Here is a 27,714-nt window from a genome sequence, read left to right as displayed (position 1 = left end):
ATGGAAAAGAGTGGTAAACTAAGTGCACAATAAAACCAATAAATGTGTACAGTTAAACTCCTTCATTCAAATGGAGATGGAAAATGAAGGTCATGATGGAGTGTGAATTATCTTAATGATCTTTCTTAGGTAGATTGGCAAGGTTTTGTACATTTGTTCCATACTTTATCATCTCTATTTAGCTTAATTAAAAGCATCACAAAGTTTAATAAAAAATTTCACACACAGTAGTCAAGTACAGAGTACAGAAGCAAACAAAAAGTCTCTTGGTAAACAACCAGCCACTTAATAGCATCAGTCTTGACACACTTTTATGTGTCACTCATAATTTTACAAAGGTTACTGCTAGACAGAGATGTCTGCTACCTTACAAAGAGGGGGTAAAGCTAACCAGAATCTTAGCTAGATAGTTGTTTTCTTAAGAAATTGTTCTAATAAAGCTGCTGTGATCAAAGTTTTGTTCTCTGCACTGTCGATCTTGTCCCTTATTTGCAGCTTGTAGGCTTCTCCTGGGCCAAAAGCATCTACTTCTCTGCTTACACAGTGCTGGCCATGATGCCCATTTGGTTCTGAAGAACCGTCCTGCTACTCACAATGAACAGTAACAGCTTTCTTGCTTTATATCTGCTTCCATGCTCCTTTTTTTGTGTGTTGTAGTTTAGTATTCCTAAATAATAACCAACTGCTCCTTCACACTACTGACTTGGGGGACAAGAAACTTGAGGGTTAGATGCACTACACATCACATATATTGCTCCTAAAAAATTCAACAAGGCACAACTCATCTATATTCACGCCCCTACATCTGTACATTTCTTTCTATAATTATGATATTGTACAGTCCACAAACAGCCTAAGCACTAAATGATACACTGTAGCTGTTGCTAAGGCAGCAGTAGATTTACATTGGTGAAATCTAGCCAGTGTACCACCCTTGTAAATTATCAATAATTACGCTGCTTCCCCATTAAGGCTGCCACAGCTAAAAAAAGAATTGAAATCTTTATTTGTTATGAAAACTTAAAGTAAAATAAAGGTCCATACAGTAAAGAGACCAAATATATTCCAGCTTTTAGAACATTTATAACAACTGTTTTTTGAAAGTGCAGCAGCACCTCATGGGCTATGTGTCAAGTCACACAAACTTCTATAGGAAAGAAAAACACCAACCCAAAACCAGTTGTGTCAAAACTGTTTCATAACCAGTTTCACTGCAAACCATCATGCTTCATCTAGGTTAACTGCATTGCAGGTATTCCCATCTTTGGGTAGTTACAGTACACTCCTATCTCTGTCTCTCTTTAAGTCAACAAAAGTACTCACAACAGCAATAATTTTGAAGCTTTTCTGCATAAAAATAAGTGAGGTTTGTTTACTGTTTTTACCTAGCTGAAACACTTTCAGACGAAGAGTAAAAATAACAGTTTTTATTCTGAAGCAGATCACGGATAAAACTTTGCTAAAACACATTACTAGTCTAGCATAGAAATCTCTACGTATAACCCAATTATAATTAAGACCAACTGTGAGTCATTTAACTAAACTTTCTAGAACTTATTTCCAAAGAAGTGGCTGTGTTTATCTGTGCACAGTTTTTGGAAAACGGAAAACATACGCTCAGAAAGCTGTGTATCAGAAAGTGAGCACAACCTTCTATACTCCAACACAGAGTACCAAAGCCATAGCAAATTATTAATATCAGCTCAACTGATTTTATTAGAAGTTCCTGCTATTATGTTAATAAAGAATTAGTGGCAAATTAGTAAGTCACAGTAGTTGCATTACAAGACAGTGATACTGAACATGATAGTTTAAATGAGACTGGTAAAATATACTTAAGCAGAACATTATTTGCATAAGGAGCGTCATAACTGATATGTCTTTTTCTAATTAAAACAAAAATTAAGCTAATTTTTTCTGCTATCTCCCAAGATCACTCCAATCTACACAGAACAGATAAGCACTCTAATCTATACTGTGTAGTATTTGCTTATTCCAAAGTTTTACTATATTAAAGTTATAAATATTTTGCACATGCATACAGAATTCTGTCTAAACTAGAATAATATGACTAAAACATCTGAAAACTGGAAAACTACCAGGACATCACCCTTCCCTTCTTAGATTATTGTCATAATTTAAGAAATGCTCAGAAAGCAGCAGTTCAGTTGCAAGTATTAGTTAAGTCAATATAATTAAAAGCTGTTTCTCTAGACATTACAAACCAGTATTTGCAGTAATCCCTAAGGTGATTCTATTTTTCCCATATCACCCTGATTGAGAACCTGGTTTTCCCACTGCAACCAGCATAACTTTAGAAGGAATAAAGAAATATTTCAATTATACCAGCAATGAAGCATACACAAGCACTATGCCCATGAAGCAGCAACTGCACAAGAGGAAATTATGTGAGATCTAATTAATCTAACTTTTGAAATGTCTGAGAACACAAAATAAAAAGAGAGGTGAATGTTATAGACTCTATTTAAAATACACACAATCATAACCGTATGGATTGGTATTACACTACTATTTGGGGACAAAAAGTCTGAGCTCTATTTACAATTTAGACACAAGCTGTGAAGGGAGGTAGATGATGTGGTATAGTTAATATTTTTGCTTTGAGATCTGCTGAAAAAGTAAATAAAGAACACTGCCTCGCTTCTGTATTACTCATCAATTCACTCTTCAGAAATCCCTTGGTGCAAAGTGAGAATAAATCATTGTAAGAGTACCTATTACAGCCCTAAGCAGAACTGGACTGTATAATACCACAAAGCAGGAAAAATAATCACTGAAGGTGATTTTTTTTTAATGTTTAATTAAAAAAAAAGAAAAAAATTAAACAGTCACAATAGTTGTCATATTTTTGCACGCTCATCTAACTTTGAACAGCTGTGGCAATGTAACTCGCACCAACAGTAACCAATTCCCATCTCCGTGTGTGTGTCTCCTACACTGTCTCTCGGGTTTTTATTGTTGTTTCTTCAAGTTAGTAAGATGCCAGCTTCAGGAACAGCTACTGCAAGCCACCCAGTAACAGATACGGAGAAGGAGGGGGAAATCTTTTACAATAATCATCATCTTTTGACCAACTCAAAAGATTCCTTTGAAACTACTGCAGAAGAAATAAGAGTAAAATAGAATGTAATAAACATGGAGCAGAATGAAATCAGAACTTTCTTCCACTAAAATTTGACACAAGTTACACACCAAAAAAAAAATCCCAAGAAAAGGGATAAAGTATAAAGCACTATAACGATTACATAGATACTTTTCATAGTGCAGTTGGAATACCTTCAAGCTGGGCTGCCAGCTCTGCTTTGCAAGCACTGGTGGTTTATGCCACTATTTTGCATGCAGAGCCCTTAGAGAACTCCCTCTCCACAGCTAGTAAAGAACTGCCAGTACAACGTAAAGCCACACCTAAACCTGGTGCACAGTAAATTTACTCGTACATAAATCCTATAAGTAAGATAATTTCCCGTATTTTTCAAATAGTTAGCCACATTGTCAATGTCTATTCAAAAGGGAATTAGTGCCATCTGACCTCACACACTAATTCCTGAGCACTCCTCTCCCGATGCTCATAGGTGCAGCGTTACGTGTTCTTCATTCAGCAGCAATTCTTGATCTATGCCCCAGAGATCAGGGGAGATCATGATCTAACAATTCCGTCTAGCCTTAAAACACATTATGTTATGCATTTGCAGTAAAACCAATTAACCACTGGAATTCCACTATGTACTTAATAAATATTTAAAGTCAAAAGATAATTTAATCATAATATATAGGGCATTTTCTGCAAAAGGCAGAATTTTATTTTAAATAATTCATCTCACATAAATATACCCATAAAAGACTATGTGCAACACCAGTGGAAAACCACCTGTTCAATCAGACATTCCCCTACAGAAATAATAATAAAAAACCAAAAGACTGATTAAACAAGTTACATTGTACAATTACCCAGATAAAATCCAAAATCGCGTTTCAATCACTAAACTTACATATACCATAGAAATATTTTGCGCTGATGAAGTGACAGTTATGCAAGATCAAAGCATTTTCCCATGTTTGCCTGATGAACTCAAACACCTAATTATAGCTGTAGCAATTCAGTTTAATAATGTACATACATGTTATAATTCAATAAAATAGGTATGAGAATATATTAGCTTAAGTTCAATAGTATATCTTTCATGTATATATATATATCATGTGTTTTATAAGTGACAACCTACTTATTTTATAAGTGACAACTACCCGACTATTTCAAAACATCAGTTATTTGCTTTGTGCAATCAGCTTGCCTTATAAATGGATTGAGTATCAAATAATTATATTTTTTTAACTGACCATGTGGGGTTTGTTTATTCATTTGGGTTTTGTTTGCTTTGGCTTTTAAGTTATAAAGACTATGGCTTCCAAAGGATGTCAAAAAGAAATGAAGAGCAACGCATTAGCCTCAAACTTTGCCCCAATGCAGTTTTGCGAGTATTGACAGGTTGGATAAAACCAACTAAGTCAGTAAACAGATCTATTTTAATTTCATGCTCAATTAAAAACACAGTGGGTTGCCCAGACTGAGAAGAGTGTGGAAACTTTTTTTTTTAAAAGTTTTCTAATTTTAAAGATTTTTGTAAGGGCAAACAATCATTGCAAAGAAAGAAACAACTCAATACATACTTATGGCTGAAATGCATACAAGAACTTGAAAAAATAACTTGACATCTGTTACAGAACCAAATCTACCTGCAAGAGTGAAAAATGCATGTGCCATCAGGTACAAACAAAAAAAAGCAAGCTCTTCAGACAACATGTAATTTGTTTAGCTGCAACATACTGTAACTAGTTCTCATTAAATAAACTGAAAGTTTTGAGTTTGTTGCAGGCTTTCATTTCATTTCATTTTTCCATTCCCTACACATGAAATAAATACTTCTGTATGTTCCACATCCCTCACACATTTTTTTGCCTTTCTCTTTTCTCTGCCTCTGTTCTCAATAATTTCTTGCTTTTCAGCTTTGCAGAATTTTCCACCTGTGTTTTTCCATTCCCTTTCTTTTTCCACTTCTGTTCATATCCTCCACCTCTCTCCATGTTTCAAATACAGCACCACAGCATGATAATCAGACAAATTCATTTAAAAGATTCTAATACAAGATAAGTATAGCCACAAATACGTGCAACTGCTGTTGACAATGATTGGAGAGAGTCATGCATCTGTGCTGGTAACAGTTTTCCCCAGCCTAAAGCTTCCTTCTCTCCCAAGCAACAAAAACCCAAGGCCATTACCACACGCACAAACCACTGCACCAAGATTTGGTCGTCAACTACTGACGTGAAACAAAAGGAAAAGTAAAATGGAAATGCAGATCACCATTTATTGCTTACTTTGCTTTTCCCATGCAGGGGTAAAAGTCACTCTTACAAGAAGTAACAGTCTGTGGCATAAAAAAGCCACTGTAAAATTAGCCAGAATTTGAAGCTTCAAGTTGCAGCAGCATTAGCTGCTGTTCAAAATGCCCTCCTCCCAACAGCAAGCAATACTTCAACAAACAGCCACAATTACTACTAGAGTAAAAAAGAATTGTATATCAATGTTGAAAAAAAGAGGCTAAAAGTAGCATGTTGTGTTCTGGTAGTGCCAAATAATGAGATGGCAAATGAAAAAAAAGAAAATCTGCATTTCGGAGGTTTGTTTGTGGGGTTTTTTTATTTCCCTGTTGGCGTAAGTCAAGTGTTAGCTCTGGGGAAATGTTCACAGATATCTTTTATGTACACTAACTCCAATATTCACAAGTCTATTGATCTGCAAGTGTAAAGTGGTGGGGGTTTTTTAACTATTTATATTTGTCTTGCTTTGAACTGACAGTTCTTACAATTGGCATTTACGTGTCCATATGCATGGACTGACAGATTCAAATAATAGCAGCTACGTGACTAAATGCAGAAGCATGCTACTTAGTCTTCCGCATTTTATCCCCTGATAAGACAAAATCAGCATGCTGTTACCTAAACCAGCAGTAACCAAATAAAAAGAACAAAGAAGGCCTTTGCAATGTTTTAAAGAACTTAAAAAAACCCCTACACCCACTATGCATTTTAAACAGTGTAAGAATTGCATCTGGAATCTAGATTTGATGTTGACTCAGAGCCTGTGGAGATTCTTGAAACACAAAAAGAAAGAAAGAAATTTATTTTAGTCATTTGTGAAACCTCAGCTATAATACACCAACTTCTAATTAGAATTCTGACACCATAATTAATTTAAACATGGAATAACCTATAACCTTATCACTGTTCAGTGATTACTAGCAAGATGTTTTTACTGTGACTATAAACTCTAGAATTCTCTGAACACATGAACTCTAATCCCCTGGAAATGACCATCATGTGTCATCTCATTACTTAGCGCATTTCTGGCAGGAACAAAATTTATTGCCGAAAGGACAAGTAAGGAAAAACAACAGCAATGGAGACTTGTGTTACATAAATCTCAAAGGAACCAATATCCCTGTGAATAGCAGCATGCCTGGAACCTAAGGGGATCTAAGCATGTCTAGTCAGGCCCATTCCTCTGAGTCTTTTTTTTTATTTGTTCTCCAAACAAAATGAAAGATTCAGGTTTCTACAGCACTTGGAATTAACGGAACCCTACTGAAATGGCAGCCAATGATAGTTAAATGAATTAAGAAATAAAAAAAGTATAGGAAAGAATCTTTGGACATGGTATAATAACCTCTAGTTCCTCTACATCAGGAAAACATATTTGTGCTTGTTGTTTCTTTCACTAATTTCTCTAGAGGCATCACTCACTCTTCCTTCCACTGTTTTAAAACTCCCCACAGAGTCTCACCGTTACAAGTAACAACATTTCTTTCCCTGCCAGTGTTATCTGGGACAAAACTCAGTTACAAATCTGTAGTTCTTATCCTTGACTACTGATTTCCCGCCACCAGGATTTTTTTCAAATACATTTTACTCATTTTGTTGGTTCTGCAATTTGTTTTCTGTTTAGTATTGCCCTAAATTTTCTCTTTGTTGAAGTTTTTAATGGGAAAAAACACCTTCATCAGGGAGAGCTCCAGTATTCTCTGTTACTAAAGAGGAATGCTGGTACCATACAATGAAAATTTCTGCTATGAAAGTAGCTGCCTATGCCTTTAAGCTACATGAATTTGAAAACCAAATTAAAATGTTTTCTGGAGCAACTCTCTTACTTGATTTAGGTCATCATTTTATTATTTGAAAAAATAACACAATCTGAAGCTGGTACAACCACATTCATTCTGAACAAACGAGGACAGAAAGCAACAGGAGTTAATATTACTGATACCTTTAGAAGTATTTGTCAACAGTATGGAAAAGTATATAGAAAAACCTTCCTGATAGATGCATTTCAAACACAGTGCATTCAGAAGCCTAAAGAAATTCTATAACTTTTACCTTTTATGTTTTAATATGCACTGGAATATTTTTCCTTGTACAAAAGCATTGCTCTAACTTACTGAGAAATTTTTAGAGCTCATATTTTGTTTTACAAGTTCATATAATGCAGAGGTTGTAAAACCTCCCTCCATCCTTGAAGAACTCAGAACTCAACTGGACAACCTGAGCAATGCTATCTAGCTTCGAAGTTAACTCTCGCAACACCCAGCAGAGGACTCTTCCTATTTTAATTTTTTCTGACTCTAAATCCTTTCAAAAGCAACTGAAAAGAAACTGCAGCACATAAATGGAAAGTATTACAACTGATGGCTTAAAAAAAAATTGCTGCTTCTACCTGTGTAGGGTATTGAGTGGAAAGGCATTTCTCCAACTCCACATCTACATTTCACAGTCTCTGGAAAGCTGTTTAGAACAGCAATATTCATTCTTTGAGGTGGAGAAATCTAGTAAATGTGGACCAAAGCTGTGTTACTTCTCCTCCTCTTTGTTTCTAGACCTGTTTCTTGAAGGCAAAGAAATATCCAGGGAAAAGCTGACAGCAAAAACCTCACAGTCAAGCCTCATTTGGCAGGTAGTGGCATTTTCTGGCTCCATCTTCTATCTCCATCTGGTGAGGCTGCCTTTCAAGATTACAGGAAGACAGTCAAAACACAATAAAGAGTGAAAGCCACAGTTGCCAAAAGTCAATCTCTTTTTAGGTCCAAATGCTAATTCCTCTGGTGTCAGATTCTACCTGTCACTGCTCAAAAGTAGGTGATGAGTGAAAGAGCTATCTCCTCAATGCAATGCTCATCATAATGACAACACGGCTCATTTGCAATTTTTGCCTAGTAACTTCTGGTAACACACTATTCATACAAACCAATTTGGCATAAACATCAAAGTTGTATATGTATATATATTTTTGTTTGATCTAGTACACTTTTTTTTTTAAGGATTCTTCAGCACCTTTAGTAAGTGATTTAGAAAATGGGCTGCTAATACTGCTATGGCTAGGAGATGCAGTACACCCCTTCTTCCAACAGCATCCAGCCCGGCAGATACAGAGAGAAACCACTCACAGTTACACACAATATGTAGGAGACAGACACTAGAAACAAAAGCTTAAGCTTAAAACTTAACTTTCAAAAAATACGAATAAAAAAACAGAATCAGACATTATTCACCAGTGATGTTTTTACTTTTTGCATTTAGCCAGCCAAACAAAACTGATTTTTCCTAATACTTTCTGACTTCATAAGCAAATAGTTAATTCCCAATGCCATGGGATTTTGCATGCAAACACTATAGGAAAATATTTTAATACATAAACTATGTTAATAAAGACACCTTTCAGTTTACTAACTTAATTATGAAATGGCTCACCTACTATCATTTTTATTTCTAAGAACAGAGTTTTCTACTTGGACCTAAGTTCTTAACTGTCCTTTGAAATGTTTGTACTGCGTAAGTATGTAAAAAACAACGGAGTTACACAGATTTTAGCATACAAGGTCAAACCCACCACATTTTCAAGTGCAGCACACTGCCTCTGGCAGAAACCATTAGCTGGAACTTCAGAAAATAAAATACCCATAATGCATCCAACTAGTTTTGTTGAGTTTTTTGGTGCACTTTAGAAAAACAATCCTGCCATCAACAAGTCTAAACTACTGCAGGTAATACATTTAGGCATTATTAAAAGTTCCTTGTCTTTAACAAGAGCACTCTTAATCAATAAAAATCTCAAAGCCAAATTGGTTTTTCTTCTTTCTTCTTGATCATACCAACTCAGAAACTCCCAATGCTACAAATTACCACTTCTAATCCTTCTCCCATACAGTAGAGTCCCTCTTCCTTTACGGGGAGGGTCAAGGTGAAATGCTTGTGATGTAGAGCTGAAGCCTTGCAGTTCCCTAATTACCAAGCCCTCCAGACAATAATACTGGTGCATGTGAACCATATCCAAACAACACTAATGCATTAATGACTGACATGTGGCAGAGGCACAGACACATAGATGCAGCTTGACATTAATGGAGAGATTTGCCTGTGGTCATGCACATAGAGGGGGGGAAAAATAGACCCACCTGCCTCATGTTTTAACCTGAGTATGAAATCAAATGTCAGACAAGATTAATTAGATGCCTAGAGTTTTATTCTTTTCTGTTGATAGAAAAAGCACATTTCCATAATGTGAGGAAGCATTTATGTGGATAGCAAATCAGGTTGACATTGAGAGAAGGTTTACTTTATTGTGAATGCTAGCTGTGTGGTGCTTGTCAGTGCAATTACTTTCTACTCAAGTGGTTTGCTTTTTAACATTTTATTATCTTAACAATAAAAACCCTGGAAGCAATAATTATTTATTATGCTAATTCTTTAGCTTTTTGATTAATAATTTCTGCCAGACCATTAAAACTTGCTGTTTTCCAGAAATAAACCTGGTTTATTAATATTCAGCCAAACAAAAAAAAAAAAGGCAAAAACAATCTCTTTACTGGTAATTAGTTACTAACCAGTCAATTTGTACACTTATCAGCTTCCCCGTAAGTTCTATTTTCATTTAATCAATACCCAACATTTCTAACATCATTCTGATCAAAAACAGCTTCAAAACACTGCAGCATTTTTTATAAAGAATGATTTAAGCAGTCTGAGAGGCAGCAGGATTTTAGACCACTCTGAAAATGCACTATACTCAAGGACTGCATTTTAATTATGGAAACCTTTTAGAACATCCCTGTTTTATTAACAGTAAGTGAAAGACTATAAACAAGGCTTCAGTATGCACCACTTCTTCTCAATCCTGCCTAAAGCCCTCAGGGGGAAACAGCTTCAATGTGCTTTCATTTCTTCCCCCAAGCATTCTCATCTCTGAATGCCTCTTCTCACCAGCTTTAAAATTCACTTAACGTAACAACCACACAGTTATGCTTTTTTCTTCCCTTTTTTTTTTTAATATACAAGTGTTCCCTCCTTTAGGAATAAACACTAAGGCCACAGCTCTCAAACTCCCACGGCATAAATGCAATATAGGAGACCATAAACAATCTAAGCAGAAAAGCACTGCAACTAAATGTACCTTGAAAAGCTCTTATTTTGCAGTGCTTTCATAAAGCTTCGTGTCCATGCACAAACTGTCCCTACATTTCACGCAGTGACAGCGGTAGTAATCCCTGGAAAACTTCTGGAACAAATTCTGTAGCTCAGAGCACAGTTCTCTCTGAGCCAGTACAGCACAAGCTTCTTCCATAGCAAAGGTTTGTCAGAGCAGCCCCCCCCAGCTTCAGTGAACAATACAAACTCCCGTGCTGCCACACACAAGAGCAGAGCCAGGTTTCTCCATTGCTCTCTGCTTCTGAAACAGCTTTCTCCTGTACCTCCCACTGGGAGATTTTGCCTGTGGCAGCAGAAAGTTCCCTATTAATATGTAATATATACCATAATTAGCACTGTAAAGCAGGTAGTTATCTTACAACTGTCCACCCATCCCTCTCTCATAGTCAGAAAAGTTTATTTACAGGGAAAATAAAGGAAACAAAAAGAACCCCACAAAATTTATTCAAAGCCCAAACTATTTTCTATATGATCCCAGCCTCTTATACAAAAACAACACAAAGAAAACCACCACAAGAGTGTTACCAATGTTCAGTTACCACTCTTCATCCTAAGGGAAAAAACAAAACCAGACTAAGAAAATTACCAAGACTATTTCACAAAAATCAGAGTAAAAAGGCACACTTCATAAAGTACTTTTTAAGTAGAGAGTCTAGAGATGAAGGAATTCACTTGCTAAATACATGCACAGCATATTGCTTTAGTCCCTCTGAGGACATCAGGTTAGGCCTTTAGGGTTTATAACATTAGTTCAGCCTTTCTGATAAAGCGTGTGCCTCAGTGACCTGCATTATTCTCTTCTACACAAGCAGCAGCTTGATTTGGTACAGTCACTGTATTCCTAGCCATGCCTCTGACAAAGTATGCAAAAACCTTGAAGTTCTGTAAGTTCCTGGATCCCAAAATTATTTCACCTGCAAATCTAAGTCAGTACAAGTTGCATTTGCTACCAAAAGGTAGGTAAGGTCAATTGTGAGTTTCAGCCTGATATCCCCTCTTCAGCAGAAATTTAGAATCTAGTGCTCTTAAGCTTTGGTGTCAAGATATACTGTATTTGAATAAGTAAATGCTAGATTTTTTTTCTTTTGTAAAACATACAAGAACTCTCTCAAAAACTATTCATCCTCCAAAATACTTCAATAAGCAAATAAATTTGGGAGCTACACAGAAACTCCTAACAAATTCAGGCTTCTACAGAACACATCTGAAGACAATTAGCTTTTGGCAAGGACTTCTGGTTGCTCTACTTGCCACAACGTAATACACAGTATGTAGGCTGAGAGAACCAACATACATGGAACAATACAACGCAGAAACCTCTGATTTTTCTCTGTTAGGACAGACATCAATTTTTTTTATTAATATACTCCACAAAGTACATTACTAAATGTGATGCAGAAATAGAAACAGAAAAAGCTCTTTAAAAATATAAGATTTACAGCCTATTATTTTCATTTATTATCCATGCTTTTCAAATGGCATTAATTTACAAAGCCATTAAGTACATACAGGGCTCTGATAGTTTCAGGTGTAAAACAGACTAGTTTCTCACAACAGCTTCGAGTTGTATTGTGCACAGAGTAAAGTGTATAGAGTAAAACTCGATGCCATTGCAACTCTATCTCATGTATACACGGGAAAATGTATGGAGTAGCTGTAAATATTTACTCTTCAAGAAAATTAATTGCCCTGGGTGCAATATTCCTGTATCAAGGCACAGTAGTTTACAGTTACCTTCCACATTAACATAAAAATTTATCACACGGGATGTCAAAATCCATTAAGTCCCATGTTGTTTGTTTATTACTGATCCATTGCTGGAGGCAATTAGCTCCATCCCTAACCAGGCTACATTAGCAGGTTGACTCCAGCACAAAGTCAGAATGGGGAACATAAACCACCTCTGAAAAAAACATATTTGCAGACAGAAACAAATTGAGGAGTGCTCATGAAATCTATGCCATAGCTGAGTAATAAAGGAAGTATCTCCATCTCTAGGTGGGTAGTGAGCACCTTTGGAAATAAAAATCTAACTCAAGTGATTTGTTGAAGTTAAGAGTTCATCCACCTTACAGGAACACACCTCTACTAAATTCAGTATCCTGTTATATAACTAGAGCCATTTTAAAGCTTTTGAACCATTTCAACAATTCCCACATAGCTGGACCTGCACAGTGTGTGTACACAAGATCAGGGTAATCCTTTTCTAGCGCCAATCACAGCCTCACCTCAGCTAAACACAGAATCTTAGTTCTTTCAGATATCCGGGCCCGTGATTGGAAACCTTGACCTACTCTCAAAGTCGCCCTGCTTTTCAAACTTATGATTCTGTTGATACTATAGAAGGCAGCAAAAGAAATCAGCTGCAGTCTCAGAGCTATGTAATTGAAGAAAAGACACCAGTAAAACTTGCTCCTGTCATTAAAGAGAAGAGACAAAACCCAACCAGCATTCAGCTTCCCAAAGCTCTGTGATCTAATTCTACACAAAAGGCTTAATAAGGTTTAGGCTCATAATACAATTAGTAATTTAGCTCACAAATTAGACTATATATTAACACTCCAGCAGAGACATCAGCCATATGAGGATTAAGAAGGAATCTTCTGCTCTCAATACAGAGCGAGAACTTGAATGTTTTAATAGACCACTTCAGCTTCTTCTAATGTGAATGTATATTGCATTGTACAGAATGATATGAGCATGGCCAGTACCCTCTCATATATTGAATTTTCATCAATGGGAACCATGATAATAATTTGCATTGAGCTCATCTTAAAGCATAATTGTAGCCGGTAAAAATATGTACTGGTAGTACAGAATAGACTGCACATGAATTAGATGTGCACATAAAAACAAGGGCCAAAATTAAAATGTCAGCATGGACAAAATACAGGTTAACTCAAGTTACGGATATTATATTACAAGATTTAACTGTAATATTTGAATAAAGAAGCAACTGTTATACAAATCTTTGCATACAACATTTATTCTTTATCTATTAAGAATGAACACATGTAATAAAAGATACTTCGTCATCTTCTCCCACAAAAGGGCCCAAAAAATTTAGAAAATAACTGATATCTCTTGCCTGCTACTTAATGGCACATTTTTCACACAGAAAAAATATTCCAGATGAATTTTGAGGTAGGCTAAAAAGGCAAAACCCCCACTCTACTTATTACAAGGAGCTAAAATTTCAATTGCTGTGCCTGAAAAGTGCTGTAACTTACAGAAAACTATATATGTAACTACATTTCTACAAAATGCCAATATTGGTGTGTTCATGCTGACTTGTGTTAACACCTGATTTACTTGCAATTATTATGTCAACAGGAGCTTTTTGTAATTACTTTCACAGTACGCCCAAAATGGACTGTATTCATCTTGAGGTTTTGAGCTTGTGTTTGTATAATTAGGGCCAGCATTGCTAGTTCTTTTTAGGTTGAAAAACAAACAAACAAACAAAATCTTCATCAGTTTACTTCACACTCTAGTAAAAACCATTCACACCCAAATAATATTATGAACAATGTCCATCTGGTCTGAAATCTAGATCTGGCTGCTGTATCTCATTCCCCACCTGCACTGCCTGCTGTTCCTATCAAGTGTTCAGTGTGAATCCATTCAGTGCAAAGCAAGACTTTAACTTCACTCGTTCCCAGTACTTCCTCATAAGCACATGCTTTGCTGACATGTGTGTTAGCCCATGCATGGGACCATTTTGGTTTTATTTGCCTCAATTAAAAAAAAAAAAAAAAAGAGGCAAAACCCCCTAACTTGCTATGACTTATACTCAAGCAATCAGGAATTGTATCCCCAAGCTTTTACCACAGCCCTCGAGGGTCTGGGGCTTTCTCAAAACATGCACATAGGTCTCCAAACTGTAAGGCCAAGACAGTGGCCCATATCCACAGAATATCCACATCAGAGCTACCATCCTGCAGGCTCAGCTCTCTCCTAAGCTCAGTCACTGCTGCCCAAAGGATGGAGTTGGCAGAGGAAGACACAAATGATTTGAGGAGAGGAGAAGAGAAGGTTGCATGGAGACCTCATAGAAGCTTTTCAGTATCTGAATGGGGCCTACAAGGATGCCAGAGAGGGACTCTTCATAAGGACAGTGACAGGACAAGGGGGAATGGATTCAAACTGAAAGAGTAGGTGGAAGTGTTCAAGGCCAGGCTGGATGGGGCTCTGAGCAACCTGGTCTAGTAGAAGGCTCCCTGTCCATGACAGGGGAGTTGGAACAAGATGATCTTTAAGGCCTCTTCCAATCTGCACCATTCTATGATTCTATTTGTGGAACATAGTGATGAGCAGCCGAAATCAACAGAGAAAAGGAGGTGGAGATAGCACAGGAGGTGACAGGTAAGGAATATATTTTTTAAGCTGGCCTGGTGGTTATCAGCTTTGTTAAATATGTATGATGTTTCCTCTGGAATAGATGTTACTAAAATGTAATTTTAGAACTGTGAGCAGGTAAGAACCCTCCCTCTTCCTCTGCACAAAATTCCACAGTACACAGCCCTAGCAAATTACTATAATTGGCTAATTCTTTCTTCTGTTGCTAGACCACTGGGCAGAGTCAAAGCACTGAAACAACAGAAATGTGACTGCTGGTGAATGTCACGTATTTGCTCAATGCCAGTTTGAAGCACACAGATCCAATTTTTTTGCAGTTCTGCTCCCAAAGGTCCAGAAATACACATCATCTAAGTCTGGCGTACAAGCAGGAATTAATTTTTCACTGCTGCAAATCTAGCGTGACACTCTGCAGTTTGTGAAGACTTTAACAGAGTGAGTTCCGGAAAAGTGAGATTTCTCACTCACAGAGAGTGAATGGTTCCCAAACTGTGGTTGTGAAGCTGTGATCCACCCACTATGTGCACTGATTTGAAGCAAACAAGCCTGTGAGATACTACTTGACTAGGGGAGATTTATTGTGAACCAATTCATGAAACCATGAGTTTATATTCATTTTGAAATTGGAATCTTCAAAAACACAGTTAGTTTTCATTGCAAAGTCTTTGAGTTTGGGCTACACATAAGAAACTGAGTCCATTTTTTGCAGTGGGTGCAATGGAAGTGATAGGCAAGCTATATCTTTAAAAATACGAATTTCCATGTTGCAGTCTAAACTGCATCCATCGCATGTAACAAGAACCTCCAAAGTAGTTTCTGACTGAAGCCAGAATGACTCCACTGCTTCTGTTTTCCATTTCCACTTGTCGCCAAGTCATTACAGAGATCTTCCAAAATAAAAATTTAGACTTCCAAAGGCTGTACCTGTTTCTCTGTAGATATCAGAGAAAAAAATTCAAATGCAGCAGACCATGCATGCATTATTTACATTCCTGCATTCCCCTTGAAGTGACCTTGGCCATTCAGCTAAATAAAGCCCAGATGGTCTTTATCTGAACTTCTCAGTCTGAACATATGCTTCACTCCTACTAGTCAGAATTACTACTTGCTCTTCAACACTCCAAGTCCACTATATGACAGAGGAAGGTACAGAAGGATAAGGCTAAATTCCACATTCAGCAATGATCTGCCAGTCAATCAATCCACAAGCACCACAGCATGTTTATCTACAACTGAAAATAGAAGTAGCTGAGCAATATTATTCTTAGGTGGTTATTTCCATGTTATTTCCCTGCATGGATAATCTTATTCTAGATACTGGGCTACAATTTAAATGAACATTTTAAGGCTTTTTATGCATACACCTTTTTGTGGCCATGTAAAGTTTTTAACAAGGGTAACATTTAACTGCCCAATATTCAGGATGCAAAGAAGTAACAGATTCTAGCAAACTTTCTGAAGAGCAATTGTACATCAAGCTCTGAAGCTTCTGCAAGACTCATTGAAAAACCCCAATCCACATCTGCTGTTGGTGCACGGCTGCAGCAGAAGCCAGGTTTTTATTTGTCAAGAGTGCATTTCAACTAGTCTCAGGCTCCTGGGCCCTATGCAATTTCAATGTATATTTGCTCTAAAGGGTGTGTGCTTGTCTCAAACACTCCTACATAAATAAAACAAACCCCAGCATTTTCCAAATCCCCAAATGAAAATTCTAGGCTAATTCACACAAATCCCTTACTAGCCTAGATTTATGTAGGCAATTCTAACAACAACTCCTGAAGTAAAAATAAATAAAACACACCTCATGAACTTTATATGTGATCTTCAATCCACGTGCTTTTGCTGTCACTATAAACAGGAGGTAGTAGTGTTGGGCAACATACAGGCTTCCCTTTGGCATTTTCAACCTCTAAGGTTTTAAATAAATATTAACTTTAACTGTGCTTTGGTTTTGTTGGTTTCTCAACCAAAGGTCTGTGACACTCACAGACCTAACCCCAAAAGATTTCTTTCCTATTTAGAAAGTTGCTTATTCTCCTGAGCTAGCACTGAATCAAGATGATGACATCTCAGAAATGGTAAAAAGGGCATCAGCGGCACAGTGCCTTAGAATAACTACCAGGACAACAATTTATCTTACATAACTGAGAAATTACTTCAGTATCAAGCTGTCTCTGCAGAAGTTAAAAAGAAAAACAGCTTAAGTGATGCGTTATGTAAAGTGCTTATAATAAAGTGTTAAATGCCGTGCTTTGTAAAATAATCATCTACTCTGCAGAATTCAGAAAAGGTAACATTAAAGGAAAAAAGGCTATAGCAATTTTCAGTCATTAACATAAGAACTACCCCACTGAGAGTTATGGTTCCTGGAAATGTCCACAACTGTCTCCATCTCCTAAACATGTGACAGTATTTAAGCACTTTGTTGAGTTTCTAGGGAAAACTGAAGTTACAGGTGGTGACAAATGACAGCTGTAGATTTTCTCTAACTATTTCAGGGGGTTCTGAACTGTCATCCTCCTTTTTTTAATTTTTTTTTTAATGGAAATTTAGTAGATTTATCAGCTATGGGGGGTCGGGAGGGGAAGAAATTCCTACTGGTCCAAACTAAACGAAAACCCCAAAGAATGAACAGAAAGGAAAGTTTGGCCACAAAGATCCTCATCCATGTCACAGTCAAATTCCAGAGCACAGATTTAAACCCGGGTCTCCCACACCTCTGTGGGAGTTCTGATCACTAAGCAACTATTACAACAGGAGTTAAAATATATATCTTTGTCTTTGTGCTGTGCTCCAGGGCTGTGATTCACTTAGGCTATGTCATCCCAGTATAGAAGCAGAAAAATCTCCGGGCTCAGAAAGTTCCACTGAGAGAAAATCATTTCCCTTTAGGAAACCTCAGCCTTTGCTTGAGATAGAAGCTGGTAACATTTTTTTTTTTTCAAAACTGGGGATCCCTTTTCTCAGAAACTATGAGAAACTCTACATTCAGAAACTATGTAGACTTGGTAACCAAAACTTTAAAAAGTGGATGTAGATGACCACTTCTTGATCACAAATTACTGTATCAGCCATGGCAGAATTATGAAGCAGTAGCTCCCAAAATAAGGAATTGTTTGACCATAGAGGGAAAAGAAGGAAAAAGAAAAATGTACCTCCCCTGCTACTACCTATGCTGCAAGTACACCAGGAAAAATGCCAGAGTCTGCTAATGGGTAATTAATTCATCAACTTTAAGACACAGACATACAAACTGCATACATTACAGGCATATACACAAGTACATAGGAGCAGGTATCATGGATGGAAATTATTTACCCAGTCTAGTGTATATTCACCAGAAGAACAAATGTGAATAGCCATCCTATTCTTTTGCCTATAACAACCCCATTAAGAAAACCTTAAGCATTATGTTACTGGTCCACTATCCATCCACCTGGAAGTGCACAGAAAGTCCTGCAGTATCCTCCTCAATCTTATGTTAGCATCTTATCAGCACAACTAAACAGTTCTTTCACCTAATCAGCCTACTTTTATGCTCTACATAATTAAAGGGCCACAGACAAAAATATTCTATCCACTATATTACTTATAAATAAAGAGTTTAAACAATATTTGATTTTAAAGTTATAGATAAAAGATGTGATAGGATTCAAGATAATAAAGCACCATCTTCCTGAAAACTTCCTCAAAATAACTGTGCCTTAAACATTAAAAAAAAACCAAATAACAAAACAATAAACAACCAACCCCAAACAAATACCGGGGGGGGAGGGTGTCAAATAAAAACCCTGCTCTAATACAGGCATGTGATGCTCTATTTCATTCTCCTAGAAGATGAAGAGCTAAAGTGATGAAAGAGGTAATTAGCTGTTAGTTATTCCAGAGCAAAAACACATTTCTAGTGATTAACAAAAAAATGCTGTAAGAGATATTTATAATAGCTTAACATTGAAGAAGATTAAAAAGAAAAAGGGGGGGAAGTATAAAAAAGCTAATCTACCTCACAAAAAACCCTACTGTAACCAAAACTTACTGCTCTCTAAATCAGGGCAGATTACATGTGGGGGGTGAGGAGGGGAAAAACAAACACATTCATAAGCAAAGTCTTGGGTTTACACCATTCCACAGAAAAAAATTAGAGTAATTAACATCATTACATTTAATCATATGTATAAAGATAATCAACTATTGCTATGTAAAGTTGTCAGAAGGCATATTCGAGCCTTGAATATATTATTAAAAACAAATGTGTTTAAAACTAAGATAACAAAAAATAAGAAAATGTGAACAATTATAAATGCATTTTTGGTTTCCAAATGTAATTTAGCTTCATTTTAGACTTCAGTTTTTTGGGGGTTTTTTCTAGCATCTCTTCCAGTAAGGTTCATCTCTTTCATTATTCCAGCAAATGTTATACCTTCCTTCCCATCTTTCCCCCCCAACACCCTAAATCTAACCTTTTTTCAAAACTCCTTCCTGTTAATACTGCCACGGTTTTGTCTGAACAACTGTGGTCATTACTTTTTTTCCCCCTCCTACCATCGCATTTTATGCGGCAAAGGGTCACTGTTGAGTCAAACCCTTCTGGCTGAGATGCTTCTTTCCTATTCCCTGTAGCTACTGAGCATGAGTATGTGTTAGAGGCATAAATACACCTTAATTTTTACTCTCAGAAATCTGGGCACAAAAACGTCTTTCCTACATTTTTAAATCATATGTGGGATCCTACCCTCTGTACCTCCTCATAACATTAATGGAAGCCACGTGGCTTAAAAAACAACACACCTCATGCCAAAAGTAGAAGAGAATTCCACTGACAGCAACATCAGAGCTGAAGATAACTATTTGGAATGGAACAGAAAGGTTCTTAATAGGTTGTGAGAAGGCTCACACAACACTTAAGGTTGTATCTTAACCATCTTAATTGATCCTTTAAAAAAAGCTTATCGGATCTCTGCAGCGATAACCCTTGCATTTAAAACACTAGGAAAGTACTGACAATATCTTTGTCGTTTTCTGCATTTTATGTACTTTTGCCATATTAGAGCATTCATTTGTCTTTCTGATGAATACTGAAATCAGCCTTTTTACCAGTAATTAAAAGTTCATTTGTATTATAATCAAACTGATGCAAACAAGCCACCAATGGATTAAAATTCTCTAGGTCACAAAAATCCATCATCTATTTTCACACCTCCCCAGCTCCAAATACACCTACGTTCTTACAAAGCCCAGTTTACAGTCCTTCCTCTTTATATGCTTAGAAAAGTGGATTTAGAGACGCAGCTACACCTAGTGATCAGCAGCAGGTCACAGCAGGCAAAACTGAAAAACACTACAGCAGTCTCTGAACACAGCTGGGTGAACAGAGTGACACAGGAAAATTTACTGCTAGATTTTTATATTTTTTTCCTAAATATATGACCATATGCTCAAAATTTGTTTTGGTTTCTTGAAATCCTCTTTAACACATTTATAACATTATACATCAGAAATACAGAACTGGAAGTTATCAGCAAAATCAAATTAAATAAAGAGGAGACTCATTTTTTCACCCACAAATTGAGCAGATAATTCAGCTGCATTCACACATTTACAAACAGTTAGTTCCTGTTGTGAAAATTTTCAGAACTACTACTTCTTTACACAAGAGTCATAAATGTGAGCTGAAAGGTTCATAATTACATGTCATTTCCTGGGGAAACATCTTCAAAACTTAGTGATTTAGCTACCTCAAATTAAGTGTTTGACAGTGATACTAACGAGTTTGAAAAACAAGAGATACCCCTCTCAAAACAGCACTTCCTTTAGCATAAAGTTGCAACAGGTAAAATACAGGTTCAGTTCACAGGTCCTGACCCTACACCATCACTGGACTTTGTTCCACCACATCTACACCTATTATCTTCCACCAGCTGAATCCAACGATGCAAACTGAACAGATGGTCTCAGCAGCAACAAGTAAAACTTCCCTGGCCACCAGCAACAAGGCTGTTTGACATATTCACTGACCACCTCAGTGCACAAGTGAGCGCACAGGAGAAACAAACCACCTCCACACATCTTCAGGTCAGACTCAAATGACATTACTGAGATGGCGTTCAGGAGCTTGCTCACCCTATCCTAACATATTTTGTGATTTGCCTGAAGATTTGTTCTCTCTAGCTGTCAATCTAACAACTTCTGTGAGCACTAAATATATTATTTTTTCATACATTATATGCTGTTATACTGTTTCAGAATACTGTGATTTGTTTTCCTTATTAATTCTGACAACTGCTAAACCGTGAGACCAAATAAACACCACAGCATTTTTCCCCCCATGTTATTACATTCTTGCAATATTTTGTAGGATTTATTTTTAATTTCTGATGAGGTTTCATTACTAACATTATTATTATTTATTTAGCTGTTCATAACTAACATTCAAAACAGCTAAATAAAATAAATTTAGAAAACCAACCCACATACCCACCACACAGTTTCTTTTTCGACAAACTGTGCCACTTCCAAAGCCCAGACTCATTTTTACCTGAAGCATTCTAAAGTACATCCCAATTTACAGGGGAAGAGAAACTTCATGTAAAAAGTTAAACCCCACCACATTTAGAAGCTGACTCTTCAAAATGCTTCCATTAATTTGCTGGACTATTTTTAATATGAATAGTCTTAGATGTAAAATAGAAATCAAGTCATTCACCTATTCACCTAACAGCTGTCATAGGAGCAGCAAAAATCTCTAATAGCAGGAAGTTTCGTTTGAAAATCTTCTCCCACAGCTCTCACTGTTTAGCGAGGCCAAGTCCATGCTATAACTTTAGCTGGAATAGTTTTCTGGATGAGCTGACAACTGCGTCAGCCACTAATAAACCTGCATTTTCACTACCATATGTTACTTCCCTTAGGAAGTGCAGGCATACAGACTTGATGGATGGGTGGAAAGAAAGAAAAGCAGGTGAAATAAACGATGCAAACAAAAGCAGAATTTGTTAAAATGAGATATAACAACACTTGGAGATCTTTGCTGCTGAAGTGATCAGAATAGCTTTTAAAGGCTTTCAAACAGAGAACCTAATACTATGAGAAATCTCTTTAAACACAGTTAATTATACCAGAAACTTCTTATTTCCTAGACATTGGCAGGAGTTTCATTTCAGCTACAATAGGACCTATGAAGACTTAACCTGTATTCTTTCTTTTCATTTTCCTTCTCTGCAGCCACTGTGATCACATTGATGTTCGGTAAGTTTCAACTTCAGCATGTCAAACTTCTCCTTACATCTCTTTTCTGGAAAATGTGATCCTTCTTTTTAGAGTGCCTACACCCCAAAATGAAACAGATGAATCTAAGCCACAATTTCTATTCAGAATGCAAGTTTTCGTATTTTTAATTTTAATCCATGAAATAGCTTGAGGATTACTATTCTCTATGTAAAACCTTTACTAGTCACTAGGAAAAGTAACTTTCAAGTTTTGTGCAGCACTCTTCCTCCTGTTCCTTTCTTCATAATTGCCACTAGTCTTGGTGCAAAGTTCATTACAAAAGCACTTTTAGTCAGTCCATCCATCCCTTTCACTGCAATAAGACTCATCCCTTCAGAGAAAAACTAAAACTTTTTAAACCAGTATTGTAAAAAGATAATATACAACCTTAATGCTTTTCATGGCAAAAGAGAATATAACAGACTAATAATAGTCCTCCCTGAGTCAGATTTCAGTTGTAAGCAAGAAGCACCAATTTCAGAATTCAGGCTCTGTGCAAATTTACATCTATTTCTGAACATGATGACTTCATAAACACAGTGTCTGAGTTCTATGACACATTTCCTGGCCTTCAGCTTCAGCTCCCCATTTTGGTATTTGACAGAACTCATCCCATTCAGACCCTTCATTTTATGCAAGGCCAAATATTTAAGTTTACAATGTCCTTTCTAACTTCCCACATTTCTATGTTTGACCTAAATCCCTTCTAGGAGTGAAGTGCTTCCCCTAGCCTGAATAATCTACCAAGTAGGTGGAAGAAGGAACACAGTGGAGTCAGGTGGCATCTTCTATGACAGAACACCACATTTCAAGAGACTTTTGTAATATTAACATTCAGTCTTCACACAGAATCATTTAATAACATTTACGCTAAAATTATAAACAAAAACCAGATAAATTAGGTGTGCTACAGTTTCTCAGAAAGAAACTAAAAAATAGTAAAAAAACCCAAACGCAGAACAAATCTTGCAGAAAGAGCCCAGCTACTTTTAAAAACTTAGGATAAGCATCATTGTCCATTTAAGACAATGTTTTCGGTAACATCTCTTGCATTCAAATTCATGAGATCATTTGCTTCTTCAGCTGACGAATCCAGAATTTTAAAATCTTTATTTAAGGACTCAGAGAAAATCTCATTGTTATTTACTGTTAAGCTGCTTTCAAAAGATTACTTGAAATCTCCCAGGCCTTAAAAAGCCAAGATCTGATCTTTCAGTAAGATTATTTTCTAAATAAGAAACTCAAATAAAACAATAGCTGAACGTAATGTTAGAACTAATCTTTGTAAAACAAATCCGTCAGTTTAGAAAAGGGTAAAAATAAAAATGGAATTATAAATGCCAAACATTACCTAACTCACACACTGCTATTCTTTGTTTAGAACATGTGTGGAGTTGGTTTTGTGTCTTTTTTCTTTGTTTGCTTTTAAACTTTTTATAGGTTAGTCATATAACTCCCATCTGCAATAGTGGACAGCTATTACAAAAGATAACTACCCAACTCAAGGATGGGTTTTTCTGTCATTTAATTTCTATGACACTGCTGCATCAAGGTTTTAACAAAAGAAACAGCAATTTTTTCCCTCCAAGCCAAAATGACACCCAGGCACATGCTTCATATGGTAAAGTATAAAAATGGAAATTTCATCAAATTTGTTCTGAGTGCCAAGAATCAATATTTTAAAAAAGAATTCTCTATGTGCATCTTCACAATAATCTTCACATTCAATATTTAACATACATGTACATATGCACACATGGGGAGAAAACAGGGCAGATTCTGCGTCCCATGCCACCCTTTGCAACCTCACTACAGTGCGTGAACTGCAGCCTCTGTTATACAGAACTTCAGAAGGTCTGGAATCGCACCTTTGAAAAACCTATATGCACGAGTCATCTGTGAATTGTCTGTGGCTTCCAGCACAGTTCTCTCCACTGTGTGTGTCAAGGAAATGAATACAAATCAAACACTAACGTGGGATTGTTCTTCAGCAACATGAACAGCACTTCAGTGCTGACTCTAGTATAGTACCAGCACATCACATGCACAAGCCATTTAAACATCCAGAAACAGAAGAGCTGCCCCAGCTTGACTTTAAACAAGAAGAAAGACAGTTCACTCAAGTTAGCAATGAGTTACGGATTTATCTTAATAAAGCGAGAGCTCCCATTGAAGTCTGGACACTAGACTTCTAACATTAATGAGTTATAGGGCTAATATAACTGCGTCCAGTTCCATAATTCACTGCAGAGCACAGCTTCATCCTAACAGAAGTGTTTGGAAAATATTTCATCATTGTTATATATCACCTCGGAACAAAACATTTTTCTGCTCAGAGATCTTCTGTCTCGTCTGCAATAAAAATGTTGGCAAGAAACTAGGGGAAATGCAGCTATGTACACAAACGGTCCTTGGAACCAAATAAAATCCAGAATTTTTAATTTTTTTTTAAAGTTCTAAAACAGACCACCAATTCCTAGCCATAAAACTTGGTTTAGCTACAGTGCTGCATAGAAACAACATGTAATGTACAAAATATAAACTACTCTGCAGCCTGAGCAACAAGGAGTCAGAAATATTACTTCCCACCAGATCAAAGCACACTTCACATGAGCTGAAGACCAGATGTCTTCAATTTAAAGTGCTTTTCAGTTGCACTAACTTCATATTAGGAACAAAACAAACCAAAAAAATCTGAAGTTACTCTTTGCAGTGAAGCGCACAGAACTATTTCACAATCCAAATACTTGTCTACAATTACGCGTTTCTCCAACACATAAATAGGACAGGGATGTAGGCAAGGGGCTCGAGACCAACATAACCATCTGCAGGTCCGGGGCTTCGGGGAACGAGAGGAACGCTGCTGATGGGGCACTTCGCCGTGCTCTTCCCTGGGTAGTGCATCCCGGTACCGCTTAGGCGAGGGCAGCTTCTGCCCTGCCCTCTCAGGTGACGATCTGGGGGGGGGCTGCAGAAAGCGCGGGGCCAGGGCTCTACCTCCGGATCTGCCGGCGTTTCACGGCCGCACCCCCGGGCAGCGCCGAGGGCAGGGAGCGCCGGGGGCCAGCGCGGAGGCACCAGCGGGCAGGCAGGGCAGGCACCGCCGGCCCCTCCAGGAGCACCGCCGGCCCTCCTGCCCCCGTCGCCAGCCAGGGCTGCGGACGGAGCGCCGGGGGCCGACGGCGGCTCACCTCGCCCCTCCGCCCCCCGCGCCGGGGCAGAGGGAAACTTTCGGGAAGTCGGCGGCGGAGAAATGCCGGAGAGCCCGAGTCCCGCCCGTCCCTCCAGCCCTGCCCTGGAGCTGCCCGAGCCCCGCCAGCCTGTCGCCCTTCCATCGAGGCGCAGGGGCGCAAGCCGAACGGCATCCCGGCACCGCCGCCGTCTCCGGACGCTTTTTGCACCCCAGGTATGCAACGGTTTCGAAGTGTCAACCCCGTCAGGGGGACGGGGAGGAAAAAAATAAAAAAGGCAGGAGAAAACAAAAAACCAAACCAAACGCCCACCGACTGAGAAGTGGCAGCGCTCCCCCCCGCCCCTTCGCCGCCTGGCCCGCGGGAGGGCTGCCTGGGGGAAAGGCGACTCCTTACCTGTGAACGTCTGCGCTCCGGCTGCCAGCAAAACTCCGGCCAAAGTAACCAGGCAAGTTCCAACTTTCCCCATATTTCCACCCCTTCCTGCTCCGGGTCCAGCAAAGTGCCAAAGTGTTTGCCAAAGTAGGAGGCGCCCCTCTCGTCCCCCTCCCGTCCGTGGGGCAGGCGAGGAGGGGGCAGCCGGACTCCCGCACTTGGTGCCTCGCGGGCTGCTTTCCCCTCCTCGCCCTCCGTCCGCTCTTAAGGGCAGGGGAAGAGGGTGCGAAGTGGCCGCGGGCCGCCCGCCCGTCTGCCTTCCTCCGGCCGCGCCGCTGCCCCGGTGGGCGCCGCTCGCCTCCCCCGGTGCCCGGGGGGGCACCCTTAATCCCGGAGCCTCCTAGGACGGCGCCGCCGCTAGTCCCGGTTCAGCTCGGCTCCCTGACTGACTCGCGGTCCCCCGCGGCGGGCGGGCGGGCTGAAGGGAGCGCGGAAAGTCACGCCCAGCCGCCGGCGCCGCCGCTCTCTCCCGCTAGAGGGCGAGGCGGCCGGAACCCGCCGCCGACAGCAGCTTGGGGGCGGCCGTCGCCCGAGGGGGGAAGCGCTTGGGTCTCCTTCTCGCCCCGCTGCCCCGAGCGCGGCTCTCCATGCAGAGGTGGCGCCGTGCCGGGCAGGGCGATGTCGAAAGTTCGCGGATAGTGGAGGGAGGAGAGGGAAGAGAAAGGGGAACAACAAAAAAAAGAAATAGAAAAATTTCAGCCAGGCGTCTCGGTAACTTTGCCGCGGGCCGGCCCCGGCCGGAGCCGCCGGCGCTGGAGTTGTGACCGGCGTGGGTACTTGCCCCGCCGGGACGGGGCCCCGAGGGGACGAGCAGCGCGGCCGCGGGGCAGCGACCTCGCCCCCGTCCCGCCGCTCTGGCGCTGCTCCGGGCACCGGGACAGGGAACGAGAAACACAGGAGAGGGGGAGAGCGCTGGCTTTCCATCACCGCTTCGGTTTGTTTGTACAGGCGGTCTGGAATCTGTCTGAAGAACTAGTTGGAGGCCACCAGTCAGCCTTCCGCGGGAACCGCAAGCGTAAGAGCCCTGCCCGCACAGCGCTCGGCTAATGCCGAGAGAAAATTAAGATGTAAATGGGCTCTCCGGGCTGGAAAGGAGAGGCACTGTCTTGTAAATTAAATGCTTTGCATTCGGGTGCTGCTCATAAAACTTGAGCGCCTTGCTTAGCTCTCGGTAACAGCGACCTTTGGCCTCTCCGGAGCGCTCCGGGAAGGGACTTCTGGAGATCGCCCACCCCCGCCCCCAGCTCAAGACACGGGGGCAGCTCCTACTTCTGCGAGTGAGAATAACGTCAGGAATTGGCAGGGTTAGAGAGTGAATGATGAAAATAAATCACATGAAAATGGCAGTTATCTTTCATTATTTGCAGCGTGTGACTTTTGCCATTGATCTCCACGTCACGTATGAAACACTGCCGCTTGACAGTCGTCCTCACACTGGGGCTTTGGCTCCTGGTGTCCATGGCACTGCAAGGATGTGTTTGCTGGTTTTAAACCACTTCTTTCTAAAGTGTAGCTCTAGGGGTGGAAATATTTTTGTTGGCTCTCGCTTTCTATGAAAGCTTTTTCTTTCAAGTGCAACTGTGGCCAAATGCAATACCTTGCCTATTCCATGTGGGTTATTAATAAAACAGTAAAACCAAGAATCTAGATAATGCTAGAATTAAGGGTTTGAGGTTCTAGGTTCTCATTTTTCTCCAGCACGAGTCCTCTGTTTTCCATGCTGCTCTTATATATAGTTAGCTTACTTCACTCCTGTTTCAATTGAAGTCAAAAGTCCACCCATCCCCCACATGGTCGTGCGAGTTACAACATATTAATAATTTCTGCATATTTTATATTATTTTTACATACAACACATTATCTTCAAACTTACGTACACAGCTGTATCATTTCCAGGGATCGCCCAACC

General features: G+C 39.1%; 1 protein-coding gene across 10 annotated transcripts in view; it reads right to left on the bottom strand.

Annotated features, from left to right (window-relative positions):
• The window catches only part of PTPRM (protein tyrosine phosphatase, receptor type M), a 422,377-nt gene extending 396,177 nt beyond the window's left edge, over nt 1-26,200 (bottom strand). For 6 of the 10 annotated variants that reach the window (XM_027676355.1, XM_027676375.1, XM_027676384.1 and 3 more), the window contains exon 1: nt 25,767-26,199. In XM_027676355.1, coding sequence (XP_027532156.1) covers nt 25,767-25,839 — 73 coding nt within the window. In that variant the 5' untranslated portion in view covers nt 25,840-26,199. Of the gene's footprint in view, nt 1-25,766 lie in introns of all 10 variants that reach the window. The other 4 variants (XM_027676337.1, XM_027676347.1, XM_027676366.1 and 1 more) reach the window with 1 other exon arrangement.
• Between the last annotated feature and the right edge of the window lie 1,514 nt (nt 26,201-27,714).

This window comes from Neopelma chrysocephalum, unplaced genomic scaffold, assembly GCF_003984885.1.
Source record: "Neopelma chrysocephalum unplaced genomic scaffold, ASM398488v2 Primary Assembly neopelma1_22, whole genome shotgun sequence".
Classification (NCBI taxonomy): Eukaryota; Metazoa; Chordata; class Aves; order Passeriformes; family Pipridae; genus Neopelma; species Neopelma chrysocephalum.
Note: the sequence above shows the minus strand (reverse complement) of the source record. Positions and strands in the feature narration are given on the sequence as shown.